Source organism: Anopheles moucheti, chromosome 2 (assembly GCF_943734755.1).
Source record: "Anopheles moucheti chromosome 2, idAnoMoucSN_F20_07, whole genome shotgun sequence".
Classification (NCBI taxonomy): domain Eukaryota; kingdom Metazoa; phylum Arthropoda; class Insecta; order Diptera; family Culicidae; genus Anopheles; species Anopheles moucheti.
Genome location: NC_069140.1, coordinates 40,603,546 through 40,626,428, shown reverse-complemented (window position 1 = coordinate 40,626,428; position 22,883 = coordinate 40,603,546). Strand labels below are relative to the sequence as shown.

The 22,883-nt window shown below is 45.6% G+C and overlaps 1 protein-coding gene across 1 annotated transcript; it reads left to right on the top strand.

Annotated features, from left to right (window-relative positions):
- Positions 1–1,098: 1,098 nt before the first annotated feature.
- On the top strand, positions 1,099–22,875 carry LOC128302560 (uncharacterized). Its single transcript, XM_053039414.1, has 3 exons — positions 1,099–1,362; positions 17,983–19,719; positions 19,782–22,875. The coding sequence occupies exons 1-3, from the start codon at positions 1,306–1,308 to the stop codon at positions 20,283–20,285; spliced, it is 2,298 nt and encodes a 765-aa protein (XP_052895374.1). The 5' UTR covers positions 1,099–1,305; the 3' UTR covers positions 20,286–22,875.
- The last annotated feature ends 8 nt before the right edge of the window (positions 22,876–22,883 follow it).

Genomic DNA, 22,883 nt, shown 5'->3' with positions numbered 1-22,883 from the left:
ACACAATCAGCTCACTGACACGGTACGGTCCGGTTTGGTTTTCCCTCGCAAATTTTTCAACGATAAAATTATCATATTTCCCGCGATTCCGGCACGTCGCAGGTAATTTCACGTAGCAGTGTTGCCAGTGTGTCATCGCTGGTGGCAAGTTCGTGCTAGTGGTATGCCCGATGTACGGTGTAATTTCTGATTTGCCGGGTTTACTTGATGACTGTCCAGTGAGAACGACCGTGCTGACGGCCATTTTGAACGGCGGCTCACTGTTTCTTTGTTCCCACGGAGCGAGTGAGCACGGTTCATATTGCATGCGTGGTGTGGTGTGGTTATCCGTGCAGTGTTGCTACTAAACAGTTGTTGCCAATGTGCTAACTGGCCAAACAAGATTTGTGTACCGGTACAGTGAAGCAGACGAAACAATGGAACGATTGTGGTGTTAATGTAGTGAGCCCCGAAGTGAGAGGAAAAATTCCGCCAAAAGTCTCATTCGAACGAACGGTAAAGACAGAGTGCACACCAACACACATAGCGCCGGGCGCTGTACGGATGCACACGAGCGTATGGGTGTGTGCGTGCGCGCGAGAAACACCCCGCAGCAAAAGAGAGACGGTGAATCGCCGTGCGGATGGTCTGGAGCAGGTACGAACACACATCGACGTTTAGTTAGTGACGAGCAGGCACGAAGGTAGCGCGCGTTTTTCGTAGTAGCAGCAGTCGCGCGAACGAACGAAAATCGAAAAAGGAACTGTAGTGAGAATTTGGTATCCTGTTTTGTTTTTTCTATAGCCTGTCATTCTTGCAAGTTTCGGTCGGTGTTGTTTCTGTTTTATTTTCTGTCTTCGCCTGTACGGTTTCTGGCACGACACGATGAGTGTGTGAATTGTCCCTGTTTCCGGTTTTCTTTTCGGAACGGATTTTGTTGATTTTCCGGTGCTGGTATTGAAACGATTCCCCGTAAAAGCCCATCAGCTCGTGATCCAGATGCGTACAACAGTGACACGGTACGAATTTCTTCGTGAAGCAGCAATGGATAGAACGACTTGCTAGCTTTCGAATTATTCTACAGCCCGATATAGATCCACCGGTGTTGCCAATCGCGGTGGATCACCCGATCCTTCATTGTGTCGTGTGGTGTGTAAAGTGAGATCGTTTAGCTATATCACAGTACCTTAAGTTTGCTGTTCCTGTTAGCAAACATCAGCGGGTACTACATCGGCAAGAATTATCAAAGCAAAAGTAATATAACCCGACCAAATCCGTGTGTTGGGGAGGGTTTGCTGAGCGCGTATAGCAAAACTGCCAGACAAAATGTACGACCTGGAGGACACGACCAGCGGATTCCACGACGCGCTGAGCAAATACGGTGTAAGTAAAATCGAAGAAATTAAAACCTTTTTGCGTTTACGCGCGCCTCTTGTCGTTTTGTTGCACATCTTACTGAAGTTTGTAGTACAAATGGAATGAAAATGTGGACAAAAATACTAAAAGCAATATGAAACCGGCAGATGCGTGTGCGTGTTTTTTTTTTTGTTATTTTATGTCCATCGCGTCGAAAAGGCATTTCACAAAACACCCCGTATGCGGTGTGCCATGTGCTCTGTTGTCGTTCACTGTTCCAAACATCTGCCTGCCTTTTAAACGTCCCTGTTCTGCGAAAGTGTGCGGTGTGCTGTTTAATTGCTTTTGTAAGATTGCATTTTTTGTATATTCCGCCTTGTCGCGGGTTGCGACATGTATGGAGGGTGGTTTTGTTTTTGCCTTGTCCTTCTTTCTTTTCCCATTAAATGTCACTTGCTGTTAGTGGAGAAAAAAAAAAGAAATGAGCCAGCGTGAAAGACACAGAAGGAACCACTCATCACTCACCCTCATGTCATGTCACAATTGCAGTGTTGTGCTGTGTGGTGAGTCAAAACCCGCATACCGCCCTGGTTTTGTTATCATTCGAACACAAGGAAACAACAGGAAATGAGATGCGTATGGCGATTTGTTTCATCCCGCAAATTTGCTTGCATAAGGGGACACCTCCTCCTCCTCCTCCTCCTCATCTGTTTGGTGGATCGAAACCCCATCCACGGCGGATGTTGGCGAGCAGTGGCGAGAGTGGATGAGAGTTGTGAGAAATCGTTGTTTAACCGGCGAAGCGACTCACGCGGCACACACAGTTCAAGGCCAAAATGCCGGTTCTGCGTGAATCGAATGTTTTGTGAACGTGTGTTTGTGCCCCCGTGTTTGCGTATGTTATTTTTTGTATTTTTCTCCTTCGGTCCAGTGGCGCACGTGGGTTTGAATGTTGGATTAGCACGAAATTACATGCAAAGCGAACTCTTTAGAGAAAACACAGCCGCATTTCAATTCGCATCGGGTTTGGAAGGAATTGGAGAAAAAACGAATTCTATTACCGGCTCACATGATACCCAACAGATGTTGTATGGGGCAGCACCACATTAAAAAAACATGTCTTTGAGTTTCTGCCTCCACGAAGCGTGTGTGTGTGTGGTGTACGCGGCCACAACACACAACTGCTGCACATTCCTTTAAGAGCTCGCTCAATTTCGCGCGAAAATGTATCCAAGGAGGCACAATGAAGGGAGAACCAGCAGAGAATGAAAGATAATCATCGCCGATGAATGCGTGCTCCCCAATTCCTCCCATCCGCTCCCAACCACCCCTTCTCCCTTCTCTTTGTCTTTGGACAGGGGATCTTGGAATAACTTCTTCCTGTTCGTCTTCTCTGTCCTGTACTGCTCCTTCCCCTATTCTACCTTCCCATTCCTTGTTGTCCATGCGCTGAAGGGGTGGTGGTGTTTTAAATTTGCCCATATGCCGCCTTCTTCATAGTCTCCCAAACATCATCGCAGCATGCGTGCGAAAAAGTCTTCGTCCAGCCGGGCAGAGAGTGTACGAAGAACGTCAAGATCACGTTAGTGTCGTGCTTCAAGGCACAGGAGCGCGCGCCTTTTTTAATTCCACATGGCACTGGGTTGGACAAAACAGAACAGAGAGGCATGGTTGGTGTTTTCTTTACTGACTCGTCTAGAATTGGACTTGATCTGAGCTAAATTTAATCGATATTGATGTTGCTCTTTACAGGCAAGCACATGAACATATACCGCCCCAATGGAGAAGAGAAAGGACGGGGAGGTACCAAAGAATTTCTCGTCCCGCGGACGGACAATCGTTGCGATTGTTCAGTTCCCGCGCTTTTTTTTTTTCGTATCGGCTCCCGCGGGGGTCTTCTTACCGGTGGCCCTGAAACGATCGGAACCGCGACGAGAACGATCAGAAAATGCACGAGACATGAGTTCCCGGCTCGTGAAGCGTTGTGGAGCATCCAAGGACATTGTGGCCTATTTCAGAGCATATTTGTATGTAAGTCGCTCTGCTGCCGATGGTCACATTGCTCGCAGTGCTGTGGCAAAATCCGAACCGACCAGGATACTGATTACTATTCCAAGGGAGTACTTAATTTGATACCCGGAGACCGACAACTTCTTGTTGTTCGATTTACCCATGTCGTCAATGTCGAATTCTCGTGCGTTTTCAGTTCAATCGACATGAGGTGATTGTGTATGAAAATTCCTCTTATCCCTATTACTAGTTTAAAAACTTTTCGTAAGTGAGCAAATTAATAGTGTTATGTTTAATGAATCTTTTGAACAAAGTCATTCATATAAATCTTTAACGAGGAATCAATTGAATCAAAAGATCCATTAATCCTCAGAGCAGTAGCACGCGGATCAAGTCCGTGGAAGCCTTGATTAATGTTTGGCGCGAAAAAAAACGGTTGTCTGATCACACATTTAGTGGTGTCTACATCAACCTATTTCGCTCGTCAGTCGCTTTATTATCACCCCTTTTTTGGACACCAGCCAACCAAAATCTGTGTATGTGTGCGTTTGTGTGAGCATTTTAACGGGCAAATGTAGGTCATCGGCATCGGTATTTCACGGGAAGAAACTATCACCCTTGAAGATCCCTCCCAAACCAAAGACATTTAAAAACGACCAAAAAGTCGATTGTATTAAAGAAAAAGATAAGCGCAAGACATCTCTCCGATCTCTTCTTCCCATGAATGACGATCACCGGGTGTAACTTGATTTTACGCACAGTCTGCATTTTTTGTTGCTGTTGCTTCGTGTTGTTAACGCACATTCTTCTTTACGGTAGGGATTTTGCCGGTGAATATTACCCCAGGTATGAGAGAATGCATCACTGTGGTACCCTATGTCCCGCATGTTCCACTTCTTCGCCTCCGATCCAATCCCTTCGGAAATCGGTCCAAACACAACGAACGACTCCATAAATGCATTAGACTTATGCGTTGATTTTCCGTTGTCCTGCGTAGCTATGCGGAGTGGAATGTGTTTATTTTGTTTTTAAATCTCTTTCCCAAGGCGACATTTCTCCTTTTGCAGCGAGGGGAAAAAACATTAGAAAATCATTGCACTAAGGTCAGTTCTCGGGTGTGAAGGGAATAACCGGCGATGAAACGAGAAAATGTGTAGAAAGGACACAAACGCGTTTTTAACGTTTGTTTTCTTTCCTCGTCCTTCTGGAGATCCTCGGGCTCGGGCCGTTGGTTGTGAACGCAGCAGGAAGGAGGAATTACGAATTATAAATGGTAGGGGAAAGCAGGAGAGAGTGAGAAACCGAACATAACAAATTTTTAGCCCGGACTGTTCGTTTTTCCTCCGGAGCCATAAATCTTTACTTCGGGTGCCTTTTAACGTTTTACGAGGATATCCCAATAGTGGAAGATCAAGGTTTACGGTTCCTCTATTATGCAGGAAACTATCGAAAAGCGGGTCAGAACTTTATTGCAACCAACTCTCCGGAATGGGTTTCGGGGGGAGGAATGCTCGGAGGACGGTGGAATGAAAACGAATGTTTTCGGAACCAATAAAGCTATTTAGAATAATTTTGAGCACTTCACTAATTTATGCGCTCCAGTGTTGCGAATGCAACCGAACGGCGGAGATATATTGATCGTGGTGACATAAAGTCAATCTGTGTGCAGCATGTTTATTTTAAAGGGACAGCGCCAGGCGCCTTTCCTTTTTTTGTCAGTCCTTGTCCTTTTACAGCAGCATCAATGTTAGCTTTCATGATGCTGCTCAACATCTTCCCATGATTGCATATTTTGAGTATGCAAATTAACATACAGATTTGGTGATCTAATGGGTTTTCCTTTTAATGTAGCAAATTTTTATATTCATCCGGGCTATGGTAAGATTTCCGCGTAACACCATCCATATCCTAAATCCCTGAGCACGAAGTCAACGTCGTCGTTAATTTTAGTAAAGGTTCCGCAGATTGGTACCTCCACATCATCTCTACTGGATTGCGGTGACTTGAAACCTTTTTTTTCCCCCACTTAATGCTACCACCCACTGACCACGAAAGGAGAAGAACGAAGATCAGGCCGTGGAATCATTCTATATCTCGGGGTGGATCACCTTAACCATGAGATCACAAGAACAAAAGTAGACTCCACCACGATATCCGCCACAGAACCGTTCCCCGGGTATAGAGTTGCCGAGGTTCTAGTTCTCTTGTTCGCTCTTTGTTCGGATGGATCGCGATCTTTTTTCTTCTGCTAGACGGCTAGAGCAGCGTGATTGTGTTTATAAAGGGAGCTAGTGGCGATGCGTATCTAAGAGTTGAATGAATGTGTTTTTCTATGTTTAGAGTATTTAATTATTTCCCGTAGTGGGATGGTGGTGGAGTTTCCTTCTTGCGTAGCTTTCCTAATTTACATATTTTACACCATCCACTGATCTGGCGGACGATGAATTTTCTACCTTTCCTCCCATTATCCGCTATTTTTAACAAAAGAATTGCGTGGAATGAAGTTTTGGATCAGTGCACGATCTTCCTAAGTGTTTTTTTTTTGCAATAGTTTTTATATTTCTTAAGATGAAAAAGCTAAAGCTATCTCTTCAGTTTCCTTGTTTGTTGTACATAATTTTGTAAACATTAAACACACAAAAAGACGATTTTGGTAGCACCGGGAATGCAATGGTTTCTGTTCCTTTTGCATGAACATATAAAAAGAACCTTGACTGATCACTGTTTTCACCAACCGAAGATTCGTTCTTTGTTCACCGGGAGAACACCTTCGGTAAGTATGGTTTTTACTTCTCCTTTCTTAGTACACATGCCACTTTCAAGATTTCGCTCTCCATTGAAGACAAAAGCTGATGAGAACAACCCCCTTGAAAAGCTCTGCAGGACGGAAAAGGCAACAAAAAAGTTACCTTCTCGTTAGCAACAAAACACGAAGGAAAACCGGGCAGGCGAAAAACAACATTAAAAATATGCTGCAGCTCGCACAGTGCCGAAACGCCCGCCACCACCGGAGGCCACACTGTTTGTACCCAACCCCACACCATGCTGATCATGATGATGATCATTGCGAACGCGCAACGAAGCGAAGCAGGAAGAGAAGCGGCACAGGCACATATAAAAACACACCCCGCCGCGCACCTCTCGTACCCCCTCCGGGGGTCCACTCTGTCCCTCATCCGGCCGTTCCCGATCTGCCGTAACACTTTTCGGGGTCTCGCGGGTTCTTCTTCGCTTGCAACACGGGATTGACGACGACGATTGTCGACGAGGTCCCGGGAACGAACGGAACGAACAGAGGGGTAGAAACAATCGGAAAAGGGTACACGACGATACGATGGGATGGGACGAGAGGATGGGTGGGACATACTACGGTGGTAGAATTTTATGCTTTCCGCCACAAACCGGGAAAAGGGCAAACGAAAGCCCAATAATGGACGAGAAGAGCTGGATGGTTGCAGAGGAGTGAAAAGGGAGGGAGAGAGCGCGTGAGAGAGAGAGAGAGAACAGAATTGGTGGTGGGCTACCCCTTGGCATATTCTTTTCTGTCCCTTCACAACAGACGATGGGTTTTCTCCGTTCATGCCCTCCTCAACCTCAGCTCAGGCTAAAGGTTCGTGTGAAATATTTTCCATCCAATTCTGCTTCTGCTTCATCTCCGCAGCCACAATATTCTGCCTCTCTCCCCTCGGTGTGCGGTCTGTTTGGCGAACGAAGGAGAAGCTGCTCGCGCTCGCACGCTGCCTTTGGATCTAGCATAGACTGGCTAGTAGGTGTAGTAATACAGCAGTGGGCCACAACACCCACAACACCGGGAAGAAGATGAACCCCCACGAGGGGGTGGAATATTGGTGGAAGGCGGGGGGGGGGGGGGGGGGGGGGGGGCGAAACACTCGCAACCTCCCCCCTTTTGCGAGAAGAAACGATTTCAATGCCCAGCTTTTGAAGCTAAGAAGGAAACCCGAGATTTCGGAACCGGTTTTCGGTTGGTGAGTAAGATCATTTTGAAGTGTTCTCTTGAGCCACCACCCGTCAAGGTGCGGCAACGTGATCCGGGCTTGATTTTTGGACGATTCTCTTCGGACCGTGTACTCCCCGGTTCTTGGCGATCGTTTAGCCTCAGCTGCAATAAATCTGCTGATCTCTCCTACAAACCTTTCGGGTCTCTTAGGGTACGGTGGATGGTTTTGCGGTTGTTCTGCGGTTCACTGTTGCTTGTGGAAATGATCTTCAATGCCTTCAATACCATTCGTCCTGACCAACGAAAGGGAATTGTGTTGCAACTATGCCCCCGAGGGTATTGCAGTGAAGATCATCAACTGCCCCAGCCATCTGGATGCGGTGAAACAATTAGTTGATCGATGGATCGACACACACACACACACACACACACACACACACACATACACACTCTTATGTAAAAAAAACACCCATCCGAAACATTGACTAATTGCATCGGATGTTTTTTTTCTTCTTTTGAATCGTTACCTGCAAATATACTGCGCTCTCAAGTGCGATTATTGGCGCTTTTGCTTTCTTTTCTCGAATGGGCTCTTTACTGGGTCGGTTTTTGAGGCCCATTTTTGTTTCGCAGCATCATCCTGCTTCAGCAACACACAGAGAATGCTGCTTTTGACGGTGCCGGGTGGAAAAAGTGCCCAAAAAGACACACACACACACATTACCTGCCATGGGTGTAATCCCTTTTTCACACCTTTCTGCTGTGTTGTGGCAGCGTTGATGGTTTTATTGAGGTAATTTTTGTTTTAACACGCAAAATTATCATCAACATTGGGATGAGCTTTTCCCACCCGACACAAAGAACGCTTATCTTACGTGTTTTTCACTCCCTTTTTTATTTTTATATATTTTCTCTGTTTTGTTATATATTGTCTTCGTTAATATATGTATGGTAGATCTAGGTGTGGAGTTAAAGGTATATTTTTTGGAAAAGTATTTGTAAAACTTTTTAGCTCTAACGAACTTGGACAACATATTTATATACCATTTTGTCATTACTTATTGTATTTTTTGTATAAACATAATAAATTTGGTTTCATTTCGTCGATCGTATACGATCAAGAGATCCTCTTTCACATTTGGCTTCAACATGCGCCAATTGTGTCTGATAAACATGTGTTCGAGTTGAATTTTATTTTTAATGTTAAAATTAATATTTAACAACATAATTATTATTTTATTTCAACCGATATTCGTCCAAGGACCACAGATTAATTGGCTACCAGTGATATTAAAATCATGTCAAAGGAAATATTTCCCAAATAACGAATAATCAGCTCGTATCCTTCACCAGTGAGGTCCTCAACTCTTCTTGAAGTTGCAATCGTGAGCGAATTTGCTGGCCTTGTGTCTCGCGCGGCATCAAAAGAAAAGAGTTCATCTGCTACGAAATATCAGGCTGCCAGCACACGAGAACGGCCGATGAAACATTTCACCGAAGCACTCTCCCACCGGTCATCCTCACAACATCTCGTCCTTGCCCTTCGAATGAATGGTACAGCGAAAGGGATTGCTTTCTCTCCGTGTTGTGTATGGTTTAAGGTTACGCGGTGTTGTTGCATTTCCTTACGGAGCGTGCCTTTTTCCCGCGCATTTTCTGTATCCGGCAAAAGCCCATTGCATATCACCGGAGGTGGCGCGCACGACGACGGTTTGTTGTGGGTGCAGGACGCGTCGTACTGGAACATATGTCCATTTTTTTTTATTCTTTACACTTCGAAGGTGTTCAGTGCGTGCGTTGGTTTCTTCCTACTAACTTCACGGGTGTAATCGGTCGCGAAGTGTAAACCCGGGCATGGCTAAATTGCATATTCATAGCCACCATCATCCTTTCTTACTGCCGTGTAGACCGTCGGGTGTTATTTCCTGTCCCCTGGTCTCGTTCGAGCGTGTTTTCACCCCTAGCCGCTTGTTTTTTTTTACTTTGTACAGTCGTTTAGGGCAGGTGAACATATTTTGGGGGTAAAACACACACACACACACAGCTGAGAGAAACAAATACACACACCCCAATCGGGAGCCCCGTGTTTAAATGAACCGGGCGGCATTTTAAGGACGGCCGGTTTTTCGTTCCGCTAAGCGCAGGGAAACCATGCTACCATGTAGGGAAATTGAAATGAAAAAGGAGACGGTAAAAAACACAGAGCAAAAAAAAAATAACAAATGTCCACGTGCCGCATGCGCACTACAACGTACCGGGTGTTTCCACTAGGCTTTCGTTTCGGCCTGGTGGAGTTGTGTGTGGTGCGCGCTCCTTCTTGTTTCCCATGAGTAACACTGCTCAGAGCATTCTAATTTGAGCAATGTGTGTGTGTGGGTAGGGTAAAGAATATCCTCGCCAACAACCTTCGTTCCACGTGCTCCTCACCGCTCGCTGTCAACTGACGAATGGTAGGACCCTTGTCACCTTCGACCGGGTGAGAATCCAATCGTTTCTTATGCTCGCCTGGTATTTTCCGGAAGTGACACGAGAATTCCTTTCCGTTTCCGAATCGCTACACACACGATAGTGGCCACCTTTCATGGGTAGGGGAGAGGGGTGCCAGGCGGCCAGAACTGTCTCCGTTCGTTACCGGATTTAAATGTCCACAGATCTGCACACCACACCGGCCACGACTCGAGGATGAACCGCGTACGAAAAACGGTTCTAACGGATTGGGGAGAAGAAAAAAAAACAATCAGTTTCCGCTGCTGTTGTGGCGAATTTTCATTCCGCCCAGAACATGCGCTCCTCCAAAAAATCGATCGATAAACGAACCGCACGGGAAGAAGGATTTGCTCCTCTACCTTTGCGTTTTTTGGTTTCCTGGTCCCCAAAGCTTCCAGCATTCTAGCCCACATTTATGTGTATGTGTGTGGGGGGGTTGTTGTTTTGGAGTTTGCGCCCTGATCGCTGATCCAAACTGGGCGCCAATTCCATGTTGCCACACATGCGGAGAGAAAAGGGAAGCAGGAAGTGGGAAAGTCGCGAGGCAAGAGAGAGAGAGAGGATGGGCATTATTTTGAAAAATCATCAATTACTTTCGCTTTCAAAGGCGGGAAAAGTTAGTAACGTAATGGCAAAAGGGGGATTTAAATCAAACCGAAAGAGACGTGTCGCTTGGAGTTACGGGTGTGTTATGTTAGATGGATTCATTGGTGCGTCTTTTTTTATTATAGCAAAGAATACCGATTATAGGTAACATTTGCATTCGAAACAAATGCCCAAAAACAATCATACCAAATCTCACTGTGCCATGTGCACAAGTGCAGAGAGCTGAATTTGAATTTATTTTATAAATATCTTAACATTACACCACCCTGCCCTGGGATATGGGAGAAGTTTTGGGCATTTATTTTGCTTCCTGGCAGGAGTGGAAATGATTTTCCCGCGTTCAATGGAAATGCTTCACCACGGGAAAAGTAGCAAATGGACAAGATTGTCCGGCGCATGCGTCCACACTCCGATCCTCGGTAGCGGCAAGTAGCCGGTGAAAAATGTACATTGCCGGGTTTTTCTGTGTTGCCTGTGTCCTGTTGTGTGTAATAGTTGTTTGATGAGAGGACAACAACGGGGTAGAAGATAAGGGGAGGTTCTCTTGGGAGGGTTGGTCACCGGTACGACGGTGATTCATTAGCAGGCGGTTAGCTCTGGTCTGTCGCTTCATTTGCCACAATTCCTGTGTCTCCTATGTGTGTAGGTTTTGGCAAGACAAGATGGAATTTGTCGTCCTGGAGCAGAATGAGAAATGACTTGACACAGGAAAAACGGAAGAGGAAGGAAGCTTTGGTGGACAGTCAACACCACAGACAATCAGGCAAGGGATGGATAGCTTTTGAAAACTTACTTCGTGAGGGAAATCCAAAAATCCATTTAAGTTAAAAAGGATTGATATAATTTAACATCCTGCTGGCATTTTAATCATGAGCAGAAAGCCTCTTTATTATTATTATGTTTGTTTATATGGGCTATTTAAAAATCAAACATTGGAAACAATCAATCGTTGTAACGGGGAATTATTACATAAAATTTTTCAAATTTAAATCGTCATGCTCTCTGGAGCAAGGGGGTTGGGCAAACAAGTAAACAAAAACAAGGTGGTGTGGCTCCAAACAAAAAATACAACCTTAATCACACGTTTCGCTTGAAAGCGAGAGAGAACTCCTCGTGTGAACCACCGTTCGCGCGCCACACTTGATTGACTGCGACCGTTGGTTGTTCCCACACCCCACCCCTCGAGCAAGCGTTTTCGCCTTGAAATCTCACCCAAGAACAAGCCGAACGATTGAACGATTTTTTAAAAGTTTCCCACACAGAGCAGTGGGCTTTTCGCTCTCGTTTTCCACCTCACGCTATGTTCTGTTGCGTCTTGTTTCCCGAACCAGGCTATAATTCTATTCTCACGCGCGAGACACAAATTTTCCCTGTCCCGGTTGTTGTTGTTTTGGTGATCGCGGCGCTTTCTCGCGATCCCTACTTCATGTGTTTTGCGCTTCGTGATAATGAGTGTGAAACAAAGAAATAATGTTCCTGTACAATGTTCGCAGGGAGGGGAGGTATTTAACACATGTTTCGAACATCGTTTCTGTTTGAAAAGGGTAAGAAAGGTAACGAACCGTGATGCTGCCGAGCATGCAAGTGGGGCTGGAAAATGTTGGTAGTAGTTTAAAAAGTTACACAAAAATCTTTTGCGCCCCAAAACGCGGGTGCGATCATCGTGAAGAACTGCAGGAAAATCGTTGTAGCGAAGCGTGGTGTAAACACCTTTATTTGAACGTTCGGTGTGATGGGGTACACGGGGAGGATCTATTTGCGTGAGGAATAAATCCCCTACTACAGCCTTCTCTCCTCATCACCTGACTTTCACGCGCTGCTATCACTGATAGTAGTACCCAACGTGTTGTAATTAATCAACATGAGTGTGGTTTACACTAATCGATAATCAGTTTTTAACATTTTGCTGTTCTCGCTCTTGATTCCGTGAGGATATCTTGTTGGGTTTGGTATGAGCAAGAGTGAAGAGGAGTTGCGTAAGGTGCGCGATCGTATCAATGTGTTTTTTTTTGTTTTGTTTTGTTACTCCATATTCTTATGGCCCTCGCAGAGCAGCTGGTGCAGTACGACGACGGTGCACATGTTTCCAACAGTGTTACGTCCGATGATGGGGTAGTTCTTCCGGGCGCGTGCCGTTTTGTGTTGCTGTGCAGGAAAAACATCCAGCCCAGACGCTGTAGACACAGTAGAAAGTATAGCCAAAAGAGGGGTTATAAAGGACGGAACAAACAAGCTGAAAATTCACTTGTCGTCATTGTAACCACAAGCATCTGTCAGATGGCCCCTTCCTTTTTTTACGGTGAGCTTGATATAGCCTCAATTTTGACTCCCTTTTCCTCCAGCAGGGCAAAGTTGAACATCGGAGGATCGTGTTATGATCGTACCCAAGGATCAAGAAAGAAGGATTCCGTTCGGGGGTCTGTGGGAATTGATGCATTTTGGTACAGCAGTGAAGTCCTCTAGCTTCAATATTTATGATTATGTTGTAGTACAAATTGCAATATAAGGCTCGGGAAATTGTAAATACGCGGTGTGGAGGGCATCCGATTCAAAATCAAGAGTCTTTGCAACGAATGAATGATGCTTAAACAATCTTTTAGTGTTAAGAATCTGAAAATATATATCTGTTCAAGAATTTGTTAATCTTCTTTATAGATTGTGTGAAGATTTTTTTATTGCAATCATACGAACATTGGTGTATGTAGCTTTTTGTAGATTTTTCAAAGATTTTTGACTCTCTAAAGATTCATGAATGTTTTGAGATTTCTTCAGGGATTCGTAAATTTTAAGATATTCTCCACAGATTGGTGTAACTTCATATTTAATTGAACATTGATGAATTTTTCAAAAACCAGCTCCCGAATGAAGCTTCACAGAACAAGAGGTTCATGTGACTGATTCTCATTAAATGATTCATTAAGCTGAACACTAGTGAAGCTTATTGTTTAACTAACATTTTAAAGTATCGTGGAAAAATCGGCCCTTGAACTCGGGGCGATTGGTGTTTGGGTGCAAGATTTAGAAACTTCAAAGATGTGTTTCTCTTCCTGCGGAAACCTCCGCACAAGAATAACAACCATTTGTCGAGATGATGGAGGAAACGACATCCGCACAGTGAGAATGAAGCGATTAGGGCTCACTTCCTCATCGTTTTCACTGGGGAGGAAAATTATTATTAGACATTTCCACTTTTAAAAGTGTCTTCGGCTCTTTGGAGAGAGTAGTCGTCGGTTCGCCTAGGAGAGAGCATTCATTAGGCCTGCCAGTAATAGTCAGTAGCTTTACGGATTCTCTACTGCTGATTGATGATTTTAAGTGGTGAAGATTGTTATCAACCCCTTTCGTACGTTTCCCAAACCCCAGTACCTTAGTCGTCACACTCTCGCCTACAAGTGAGTATTTTGTGTTCTATTGCATAATGTATTGCACATTTGGATTGATATTCATATTCAAATGCGTCCTCTTGCCGCGCGGGGCATCTCTGTTGTTTTGTTTTTGTACCGTTAGTTTGTTAAAGCGCGCGAGAGCGGAAGAACGGAACATCGGAGCCAGAATCGAACAACAACACAGCGCACCACATTGCGGTCTCCTCCCCATCAGCGACAAATAAACATCGTTCGCGCTCGCCGGGAGTAATGACCGCTCTTGTTTTTGGCGCGCTTTTTCACCCGAATCACCATCATCCCCTGGGGTTGCTGGGGAGCTGGTTTTGGTTCGAGATTTTGATAGTGATGGAGGGCAGAGTACAACACCACCACATCCCACCACAACACAGGGACAACATCTTGAGCCCCCCGTGTGTGTTTGCGCGAGGAATCGTTCGCAATGTTCCTTACGCACGATTCTTAAAATAATTGGCCGCAAAGGTCTTTTTTGTATTACGATCATGTGGTAGTAGTGTGTTGTTGAGTGCGCTGCAGCTCGCAATCATCATCACTCATATACAGACCCATCGCACCATTCTCCAGCCCCCTTCGCTCAGGTGGGGTGCGTGGAGTTCGAGGGAAGGGAGCAGCAGAAGACCAAACCCAAACCAAAGAAAAAGCGCGCGCAAAATATGTTGATGTTGCAAAAAAGTTTTTTTTATTACACATCTTTCTCCTTAATCCCCTCCGAAGTTGGGTGGGAAGGTGGCGGAGAAGATAAACAACGGGTTGTTCTTGCGTAAGTATTGGTCGTTACTTCTGCTCTCGTGGGGGGTATCTCTGGCTCTGGCAGAGAGGTTGCAGGATGTTATGATATTATGCTGGGAGGACGGCGAAGTACGTGCGCGGCACTGGTTTTTTGGCGCGAAACTTTCATGATGATGCGCTCCCCTCACACGATGGCCGATTATGGAGAGAAAGTTTGGGATGGTGGTGCATAAGTTTGAAACTTTCAATAATACATCCCAATCCAATATGGCCACCCTTATACCTATTACTTTTTATTCACTTCAGTGATAACGTATTTTCACGTATTTTCAATGCTTTATGGAGAGATGTTAAGTAATGAAATGAAAAAAACTCCTGACAGTCTCCAATAGAATTGGAAAAGAAAAAAATCTGCACGAATAATGATGTAATGTTTCACAATAGTACAGTAAGAATGGTCGGGTAAAGTGAAGTAATTTTTAAACAACACAGGAGAACGACGGAATCACACATATCATTTGTTAATTTCACTATCAACACAACGGCACGTCGTCGTCGCCAATCTGGGGCTGAACGAATCGTCGGTTCTCACTCCTATCGGCGGAATTCTGAGTCACTTTAACATTAGATTTGCGCTAATGAACAAAAAACAAAGGAAGATTCGCATGTCGCACATCCGCCCGAAATGAAACTTGATAGTGTGTTTCCCCTCCCTTTATCGCAACTCTCTGAACTGAGTTCTGGAACACCTCCATCCGGAGAGGGAAGTTCCCGTCGTAACACACGGGGTTTGGTTTTAAAATGGTGATTAGGCAGCATACCCGGCGTCGACACCGAGATTGTTGTAACATCAGAAACAGTCTCCGGGCAGGATGTTTTGACTTGTATGATACTCACCCATTTTACCCACCACGGATGTTTTCATATGCTTTGCTGTGTCTCACATCCTTTTCCGACGTTCTCGGTATACAATGGACATGGTGTGGCTAAGAATTTGTTGGTTTAAAACAATATTCGATAGCTTTGCGTCTATTTTCGTTAACTTAACAATCTTGTTCCTTTCGAAACCCGTCACGGCGAATCGACTTCCCAAGGAAACGCATCCATTCTTCGTTTGACAAACGGTTTTCGCGCCAAAACTTAAAACGCACCCCCTCTCATGTTCCGTTATCATCTACTTGGGCTTGGTGTCGGATTGTTGTTATTATTATGTTGTGTCTGTCAACATTCATTCGATTCGGTGTTGGGGGGGGGGGGGGGGGGCGGGGGGGCGAGGGGGAGTTGTCAGTTGTTTCTTGTTGCCCTCTTCTCGCTTTATTGCATGTCCACCCCGCACCCTATGCTGTCTATCGCTACAGGGTGCGCGCCCCACCGTATGTCATCTGAAGATTGCGCGCGGATTTTTGTTCGTTGGTGTTGCATGTGTCTTGTGTGTGTTACCGTTATCGGATCGTGTTTTGTTGCTGACTATCATGGTAGCAGATGAAATTTAAATCACAACGGAAAAAAGTAACGCTCAACTGCAGTGCGAATGATTTCGACTACTGCTGTGACGAATGACGAGTTTGGTTTGTGTGGTGAAATTGCGCGCGCTAAGGTGGAGGCTTTTGTTAGTGTGTGGTGTAACTCTCGTGCGGTGTAAGCTTGTATGTTTGAACCCTCATCTTAGAGGGCAGCGAACTAAACCCACCACACACCAACCACATCTTACCCACCACATCCCCCTTAGCAACGTTCTTGGAAACCGCAAACTCCTCTATTCCAACACATCGGACGGAGTAGACCGGGAGATGCAGATATCCAACCAACCCACCCACTCGCAACCCCCCCCTCCAAGACACTGCGTAGGGTAGTAGAACGAAACTCTCCCCTTTGAAGCATGTTTCACACCCCTACAATGTCAGTGTGCGTGCATGCGTATATGTACCTTGGTTTTCAGTTCAACATATTAGTTCGCTCCCCCAGTAGCTTCGTTGTGCTCTTTTACAGCTCCAGAACTATGTGCGGGTTAGAGCGTTGGTGGGAGCGGAGAGAGGCGGTTTATGAAAAGAGGAGAAACAACGACGAAGAGGAGGAACGGCACACAACAAAAACGCCACCCCACATGTTTATGCGAACGAGCGAGCGAGAGTTGTGCGGCGGCGTTCAAACACAGCTAAAAAGAGCGCACCAGTGTTCAGCATGCTCGGGCACAACTTTTGACGCGACTGTACTTTCCTGCGTGTTGTATGTTGTGTGTGGCTTTCTCTCCCTTCTGCTCGAACGTCTGCTCGTATTTTGTTGCTGTGTTGTTCCCCTCGCCGTTTGTATGTGTGTGCGGTGCGCGTAGCATTTTTGTTATTTTTTTTTTCTTTTGGCTATTGCGTTTGTTTGTCCCCCGTCGGCGGATGCCGCGCAGCCGGCCGGCTTCAACGTTTTTATGTTGCGGGATAGATGGCCGGCACGTCTTGTCTCGCTCGTTACGATCCATTGGCGATGTTGCTATCTCGCTTGCACGATTATGTTGGCCGGTAAGGGGTTTTCTCGCTCGGTAAAGGAAGAATAGCAGAAGAAGGGTCCCTTTTTGTGAGGGTATGTGCCGAGAGGATCCCTTTTTACGGTGCGCGTTCCCTCGCTTCTTGCCGTGCCCCATTCGCCGACCTGTAGAGCCGTGCCCCTGCTGTGTTTTCCTGCTTCATCTAGAATTTCCGTGCGTAGCGAAATACGCCACAAAGCAGAGAGAACGCAAATGTGTGGGTAAGGGTTTATGGAAAAGGGGCCTTCGTGTGGCTCGATTTTCCCTAGTTCTTCCCGCTGGCTTTTGCTGTATGTGTGTATGAGTGAGGGAAAACATTATCTATCATTCATCCTATTCCACTATTTGCGGTGTACATTCATCCCTTCGCATACATTCGTTACACCGCCAGACACAGGGTGTCGCTGTTCAGGCTTTTTGAAATGAAAACCTTCACCCTCTCTGTTGTTACGCTTTTACAACGATCCCTTTTGAATCAACTGTACTTTTTTCCTTAGCCTGCTCTGCCATTCTTTGTTTGCTGTCGTCGCTTGTGTACAGCGGCCGTATGCAACAACTCAGCCCTTGCTGTATAGACCGTGACACCGGGGAAAGCAACATTGCAGCCCAGGGTTGCTTCGAACCCTGTGAAAAAGTTGACTCACACTGCGCGGCCCCTCAGTATGCCATGCAATAAATTGTTCCTTTGGCTGTTGATGCATCGCGTTTGAAGTTGCTGTGTTCGGGTGTTCATCTCCAGTGTTCAAGATAAACGAGCACATATCACGAAGTTGTATGAAATCCTTACGATGTTTGGATGCAAGTTTTGCAGTTGTTTTAAAAATAATTAAAATAATTGCGGATAATGACGAGAATTCCCCAGGTTGACTTTTACGATATGCAACTTTTAATGGATCCCAACTAATTTACTGAATATTCTTTATCTTTTTCTTTTGTAGACGACAATGTCCTCAATGTCGGACCTGTACATCACCGACTCGATGCAGGATATGCTCGACATCGACATCAAGTCGGAGGTGACGACCGTGGTGGGAGGTGTGAATGAGTTTGTTTCGCTGATGAACTACGATCTGCCCTCGCTCGAGCTGGACTCCAACTCCCTCGATGGGGACAGCTTCTTCAGCAGCACCCTCGGAATGGCGAGCAACGATCTCTATCCGGAGGTGGGAACCTGCGCCAATCCGAACTACGTGATGCCCGTGCTGTCCTCGGTATCGTTCCCGAACGGGAGCATTCTGTCGGGTGCGTCGGCATCCACCCCGTCGATAAATGCCCTGGTCGCTGCCCAGTCGCTGCTCAAGTCACCGAAACAGAACATTAACCTCAACACGACCGTGCACGGTACGGCCGGGTCCAACCCGACACTGCCCAGCCCCAAGGAACGGAAAAGCCATCTTACGTTTTCGCCCAACACGATCAAGGTGTCCACGGTGCAGGAATCGAAGAAGATCTCCAACCTGGCACAGATCACACGTGTCGGGACTGGTGGTACGATCTCCTGTACGTCCCTTGCGCCGTCGACTCCGGTCGACAGCGTGCGCAAAGACCTGTCCTCGCAGATGACGATCAAGGAAGAAACGATCATTGTACGGAATGGGGTGGTAAAGAGCGCTAGCGATCACTACGTAACAAGCGGGAGTAATGTAACGATCGGTGAAACGACCGTTGTACACCGGACATCTTCCACCGGTTCACCGGGGCTTGGAGTGGGACTGGGCAAGGGCAACACCGTCAAGCTGGCTCATGGCATCGGAGCACTGACGTTCGCGAACAGTATACCGTACAAGAACATCAAAAGCGTACAGAAGATTAGCAATGGCATTGGTTTGAACAGTGGTGCGTCCAGCCCGAAAACCTTCAACCGTAGCATGATCTTGGAGCAGGTGGGTGCTAAACCGGGTGGCATCGTCACCGTAACGCACGGAGGCTCCCCAACGACAATGATCGCCCGACAGATGCAGCGAGCGATGACACCGACCGGGCCGAAACAGAAATCCATCAAGTCGGTTGGTTCGCAGGGAGGCGAAAGCGAATTCCCCAAACCGGCCTATTCATACTCGTGTCTGATCGCAATGGCACTGAAAAACTCTCGCTCCGGATCGCTGCCGGTGTCGGAAATCTACAGCTTCATGTGTGAACACTTCCCGTACTTCAAGACGGCACCGACCGGCTGGAAGAACTCCGTCCGGCACAATCTGTCGCTTAACAAGTGCTTCGAAAAGATCGAAAAGCCAGCAATGAACGGAGGCCAACGGAAGGGTTGCCTGTGGGCGATGAATCCGGCCAAGATTGTGAAGATGGACGAGGAGGTGCAGAAGTGGTCCCGAAAGGATCCGCTCGCTATCCGGCGAGCAATGGTACATCCCGAACATCTGGAGGCACTCGAACGGGGCGAGATGAAGCACGGCTCGACCGGTGACGATGATCTGGACGTGGAGGAAGATCTCGAGAGCGACGGAGGACCGTCCGATGTGGACGCGGAAGAGGTGGACGAGGAGGTCGTGGATCCGGAGGAGGAGGACGATGAGGAGGAGGATGAAGAGGATGATGTGGAGCTGATCGAGCCACAGCACGAAACGATCGATGTGGATGCGGAAAGCTTCATCATCAATACGCCGGAATCGTTGATCGACGGTGACGAGGACGGTGGTGATGCGGTTGATTTTGAACTGGAGGTAAGAATGGCCAAGGTCTCACCAAGGGATCAAAACGACTAAAACAATTGTTTCTTTTTTAGGTTCCCGACTTTTATGAAAATATTAATGTAGATTCGAAAGACAGTACGCTCGCGCTAGAGTTCACCCAGCAGGATCTTCTATCTCTGGAAGATGAAGATGAATCGCTGTACATTAATCAATTACAGCAGCAACAGCAGCAGACGCGGCTCGGTACAGTGACTGTACCGCAGCAGCAACATCAGCTCCAGCAAACGCAACTCGTAAACCACCATCACCGTCAGCAGATACAGCAGCCACCGATGAAACGGGCAAGGCTCGACATTAACTACTCCATATCGCCCTCCTCGAATGGAACTGCCAGCCTGGTGAATGTCATTTCCACCCGCCAACCAACGGTAATGCACGGTAGTGGCAACAACTCGGTCACCGTGACACCCGTCAACGGTGGTAACGGTGTGATGAGCTTTCAGCAACACTTTCAACAGCAGCAACTAAGACAACAGCAACAACACCAGCAAGGTACGATCCGGCGGAAAGTACCGATCATCACACGGTTGGCTTAAGCCACAAACGTACACCGCATACTTACTGACCATTAGACGGTAACTTTTGATCTGGTTGATGTTGCTACCACAATGCGGGTAAGTTGCACTCAACCCCTTCCCAATTGCGCTGGTGGTGTTTGGTTCGGTTTTGCAATAGGCCGAAACTATGTCTTTAAATTAACTCGCTAACATTAAGAGAGCAAGATGAAGAAAATACGGTCGCCACGCAAAAAGCTATCAAACTTGGAAGAAGCTATTGTACAGCTGATATACTGCATCATATACGTGTGCGTCGTCCCACTTAGTGTGATCATCCATTCATTATCGTTCGCGCGTTATTTCGTACAATCGTACAGCAAACCTGTACAACAAAAACTTATGTACAGTAGTAGTAATAGATAGGAGCTAAGCAAAAAAGGAACAAACAATACAAAAACAATCAGCATCAATTCAACTTTTTGCTTTACAGAACCTCGGTGGTGGGAGTAAAGTGATCATTTGGTATAAGAGAACAAAACACAAAAACTAATTCACTGCCAGGAGGAACGAGGGGGGCACCCGCACCTGTCAATCCGTAGAAGTGTCGTTCCTCAGAGTAAAAAAAGCAGACTTAACAAAATCAAAAAACACCACAATTTCTTCAAAAAAGAAAATATAGATCTCTTCTAAGCGTTGCCGTTTGTCCAGCTTTAGGGTGGGTGATAAAAGCAATAGAGAAAGCAATCCCACACACAACACACAACATAACAAGATCAAACAATCATTATTGTGATTGCAAATGGAAACATCAATACATCAATAATGCATCGACTAACGAAAGCAAAAACAACGTACAAGAATATTCGATTACTGCAGTTAGTTCTGTACGGTTGTCGTTCAGAACCAAGTGTCACTAATCGGTTTGTTAATACGCCCGTATGTGCTACGCAATCGCAGAGATGTCTTCTTTCGGAGACGATCATAAACACAAAACTCGATACCAATCGTATACCTGATTAAGTACGTACAATCGCGCTTCTTGTGCATGCTAATATGAACCCTGGCAACAGGCCCACCCGCGGTTCGTTTCGTTTTGGTTGTTATATTTAGGGTTTCGGAAGGATAGGAAGAACACAGAGCACAAAACGGGAGGGACAATTTTCCTCGTTGTTTTTCCCCTGTACAACACATGTGTACGTCTAGATGCAAAATTGCCAGAACAGTATTTACCAAACACAGCCGACAACAACGTCGGTCGGGTGTTGTTGCCGTGGAGGGAGGGTGATATTTGGGATTAGATTTTTCGATTCAATTTTTTGAGTTTGGTTTTTCTGATGAGAGGATGTTTATTTCTATTTTACTTGTTATATGGTGTACCAACTCATCCAACGACCAAACTCGATCGCGCACCACGAAGAAGTGTTTCTTTAGGTGAAGCTAAGTAATGTTTGAAAATTGAAATGAAAAATCAATCAATCAAATGAAAAACAATATGGTACAAGTATTATAAAGAGAGAGAAAGAGAGAGAGATGTAGGGAGAGTTGGAGAGACAGAGATCTCGTCATTAAGTTCGAGCAGTACATTAGATAAGAATAAACGAACGAACAAAAAAAGAAGATAAAACAAAAAGAAAAAAAAACAGGATCAGATAATGCTCTGTGAAAATGGCTATAAGAACGTTATATTAAATTAAACTCCAGCAGCAGTACAAATTGTGTCTCGTTTAATTAGGATTTGTTTGTGTAGGGGAAGGCGGCGTGCATTCGTCCTAAAGCACACTCGTGAAAGCGCGTCACTCTCGATGCAAGTGCGAGCGTTTTCTCGTGTGTCCTTTACACACGACAACACGATTAAGTTTAGTATAATTAATTGGCCTGAAGTTGTGTACTCAAATTATTATTATTTTATTTAAGAGCAGGACAATTAAGCACGAACCTGAAAAGCAAAAAAATAGAAGCCTGGTCGCGCGTATGATAATTTCTATTGGCCAAACTGGGTTTGGTGGTAATACAATTATTTTATGCTTGTTTTATTTTTAATTCGCACCCCACCACAAGCTCTAGAACGATCAGTTTTTAAATGTTTAAGCACAAAGCGTAATTTCTGCTTCACTGTACAGTACAACGATGGGGGGACACATACAAATTAGGCTTCCGGAATTCTCGGAATAACCTTATGCAACTTATGTTTCGATGCTGCTTCGACGGGGGGAGTAAGAGAAAAAGCATTTACAAAACATATAACACGAGGATGTCACAATCAAGTGGAAAGCATTAGCCGGGGGTGTGCGTTGTTGAAGCACCCAGTTACAAATATAACTCTTCGCCGTAAATGGGCTGGTGAGGAAGAATGATGTGATGTGAAAATTGAGTAACGATAGGCATTTTTATTTGTTTTAAGAACCATGAAATTACACACAGCTGTACTGTAAGATGTAAAATAGTTTTCTAGTGTAAGAATGGGCAACAACAGCAACAGGAGCAGGTTGGGAGAAACATACATTTTTGTATCAAAAATAATATACTTTTAAAGGAGGGACAATTGAACGCGGGGTAGCCGGGGAGAGATGTGGTGGAGAAAGAAGAAAAAAAAACATTTAAAAAACCACAAAACAATTTGAAAAAAATAATAAAAGA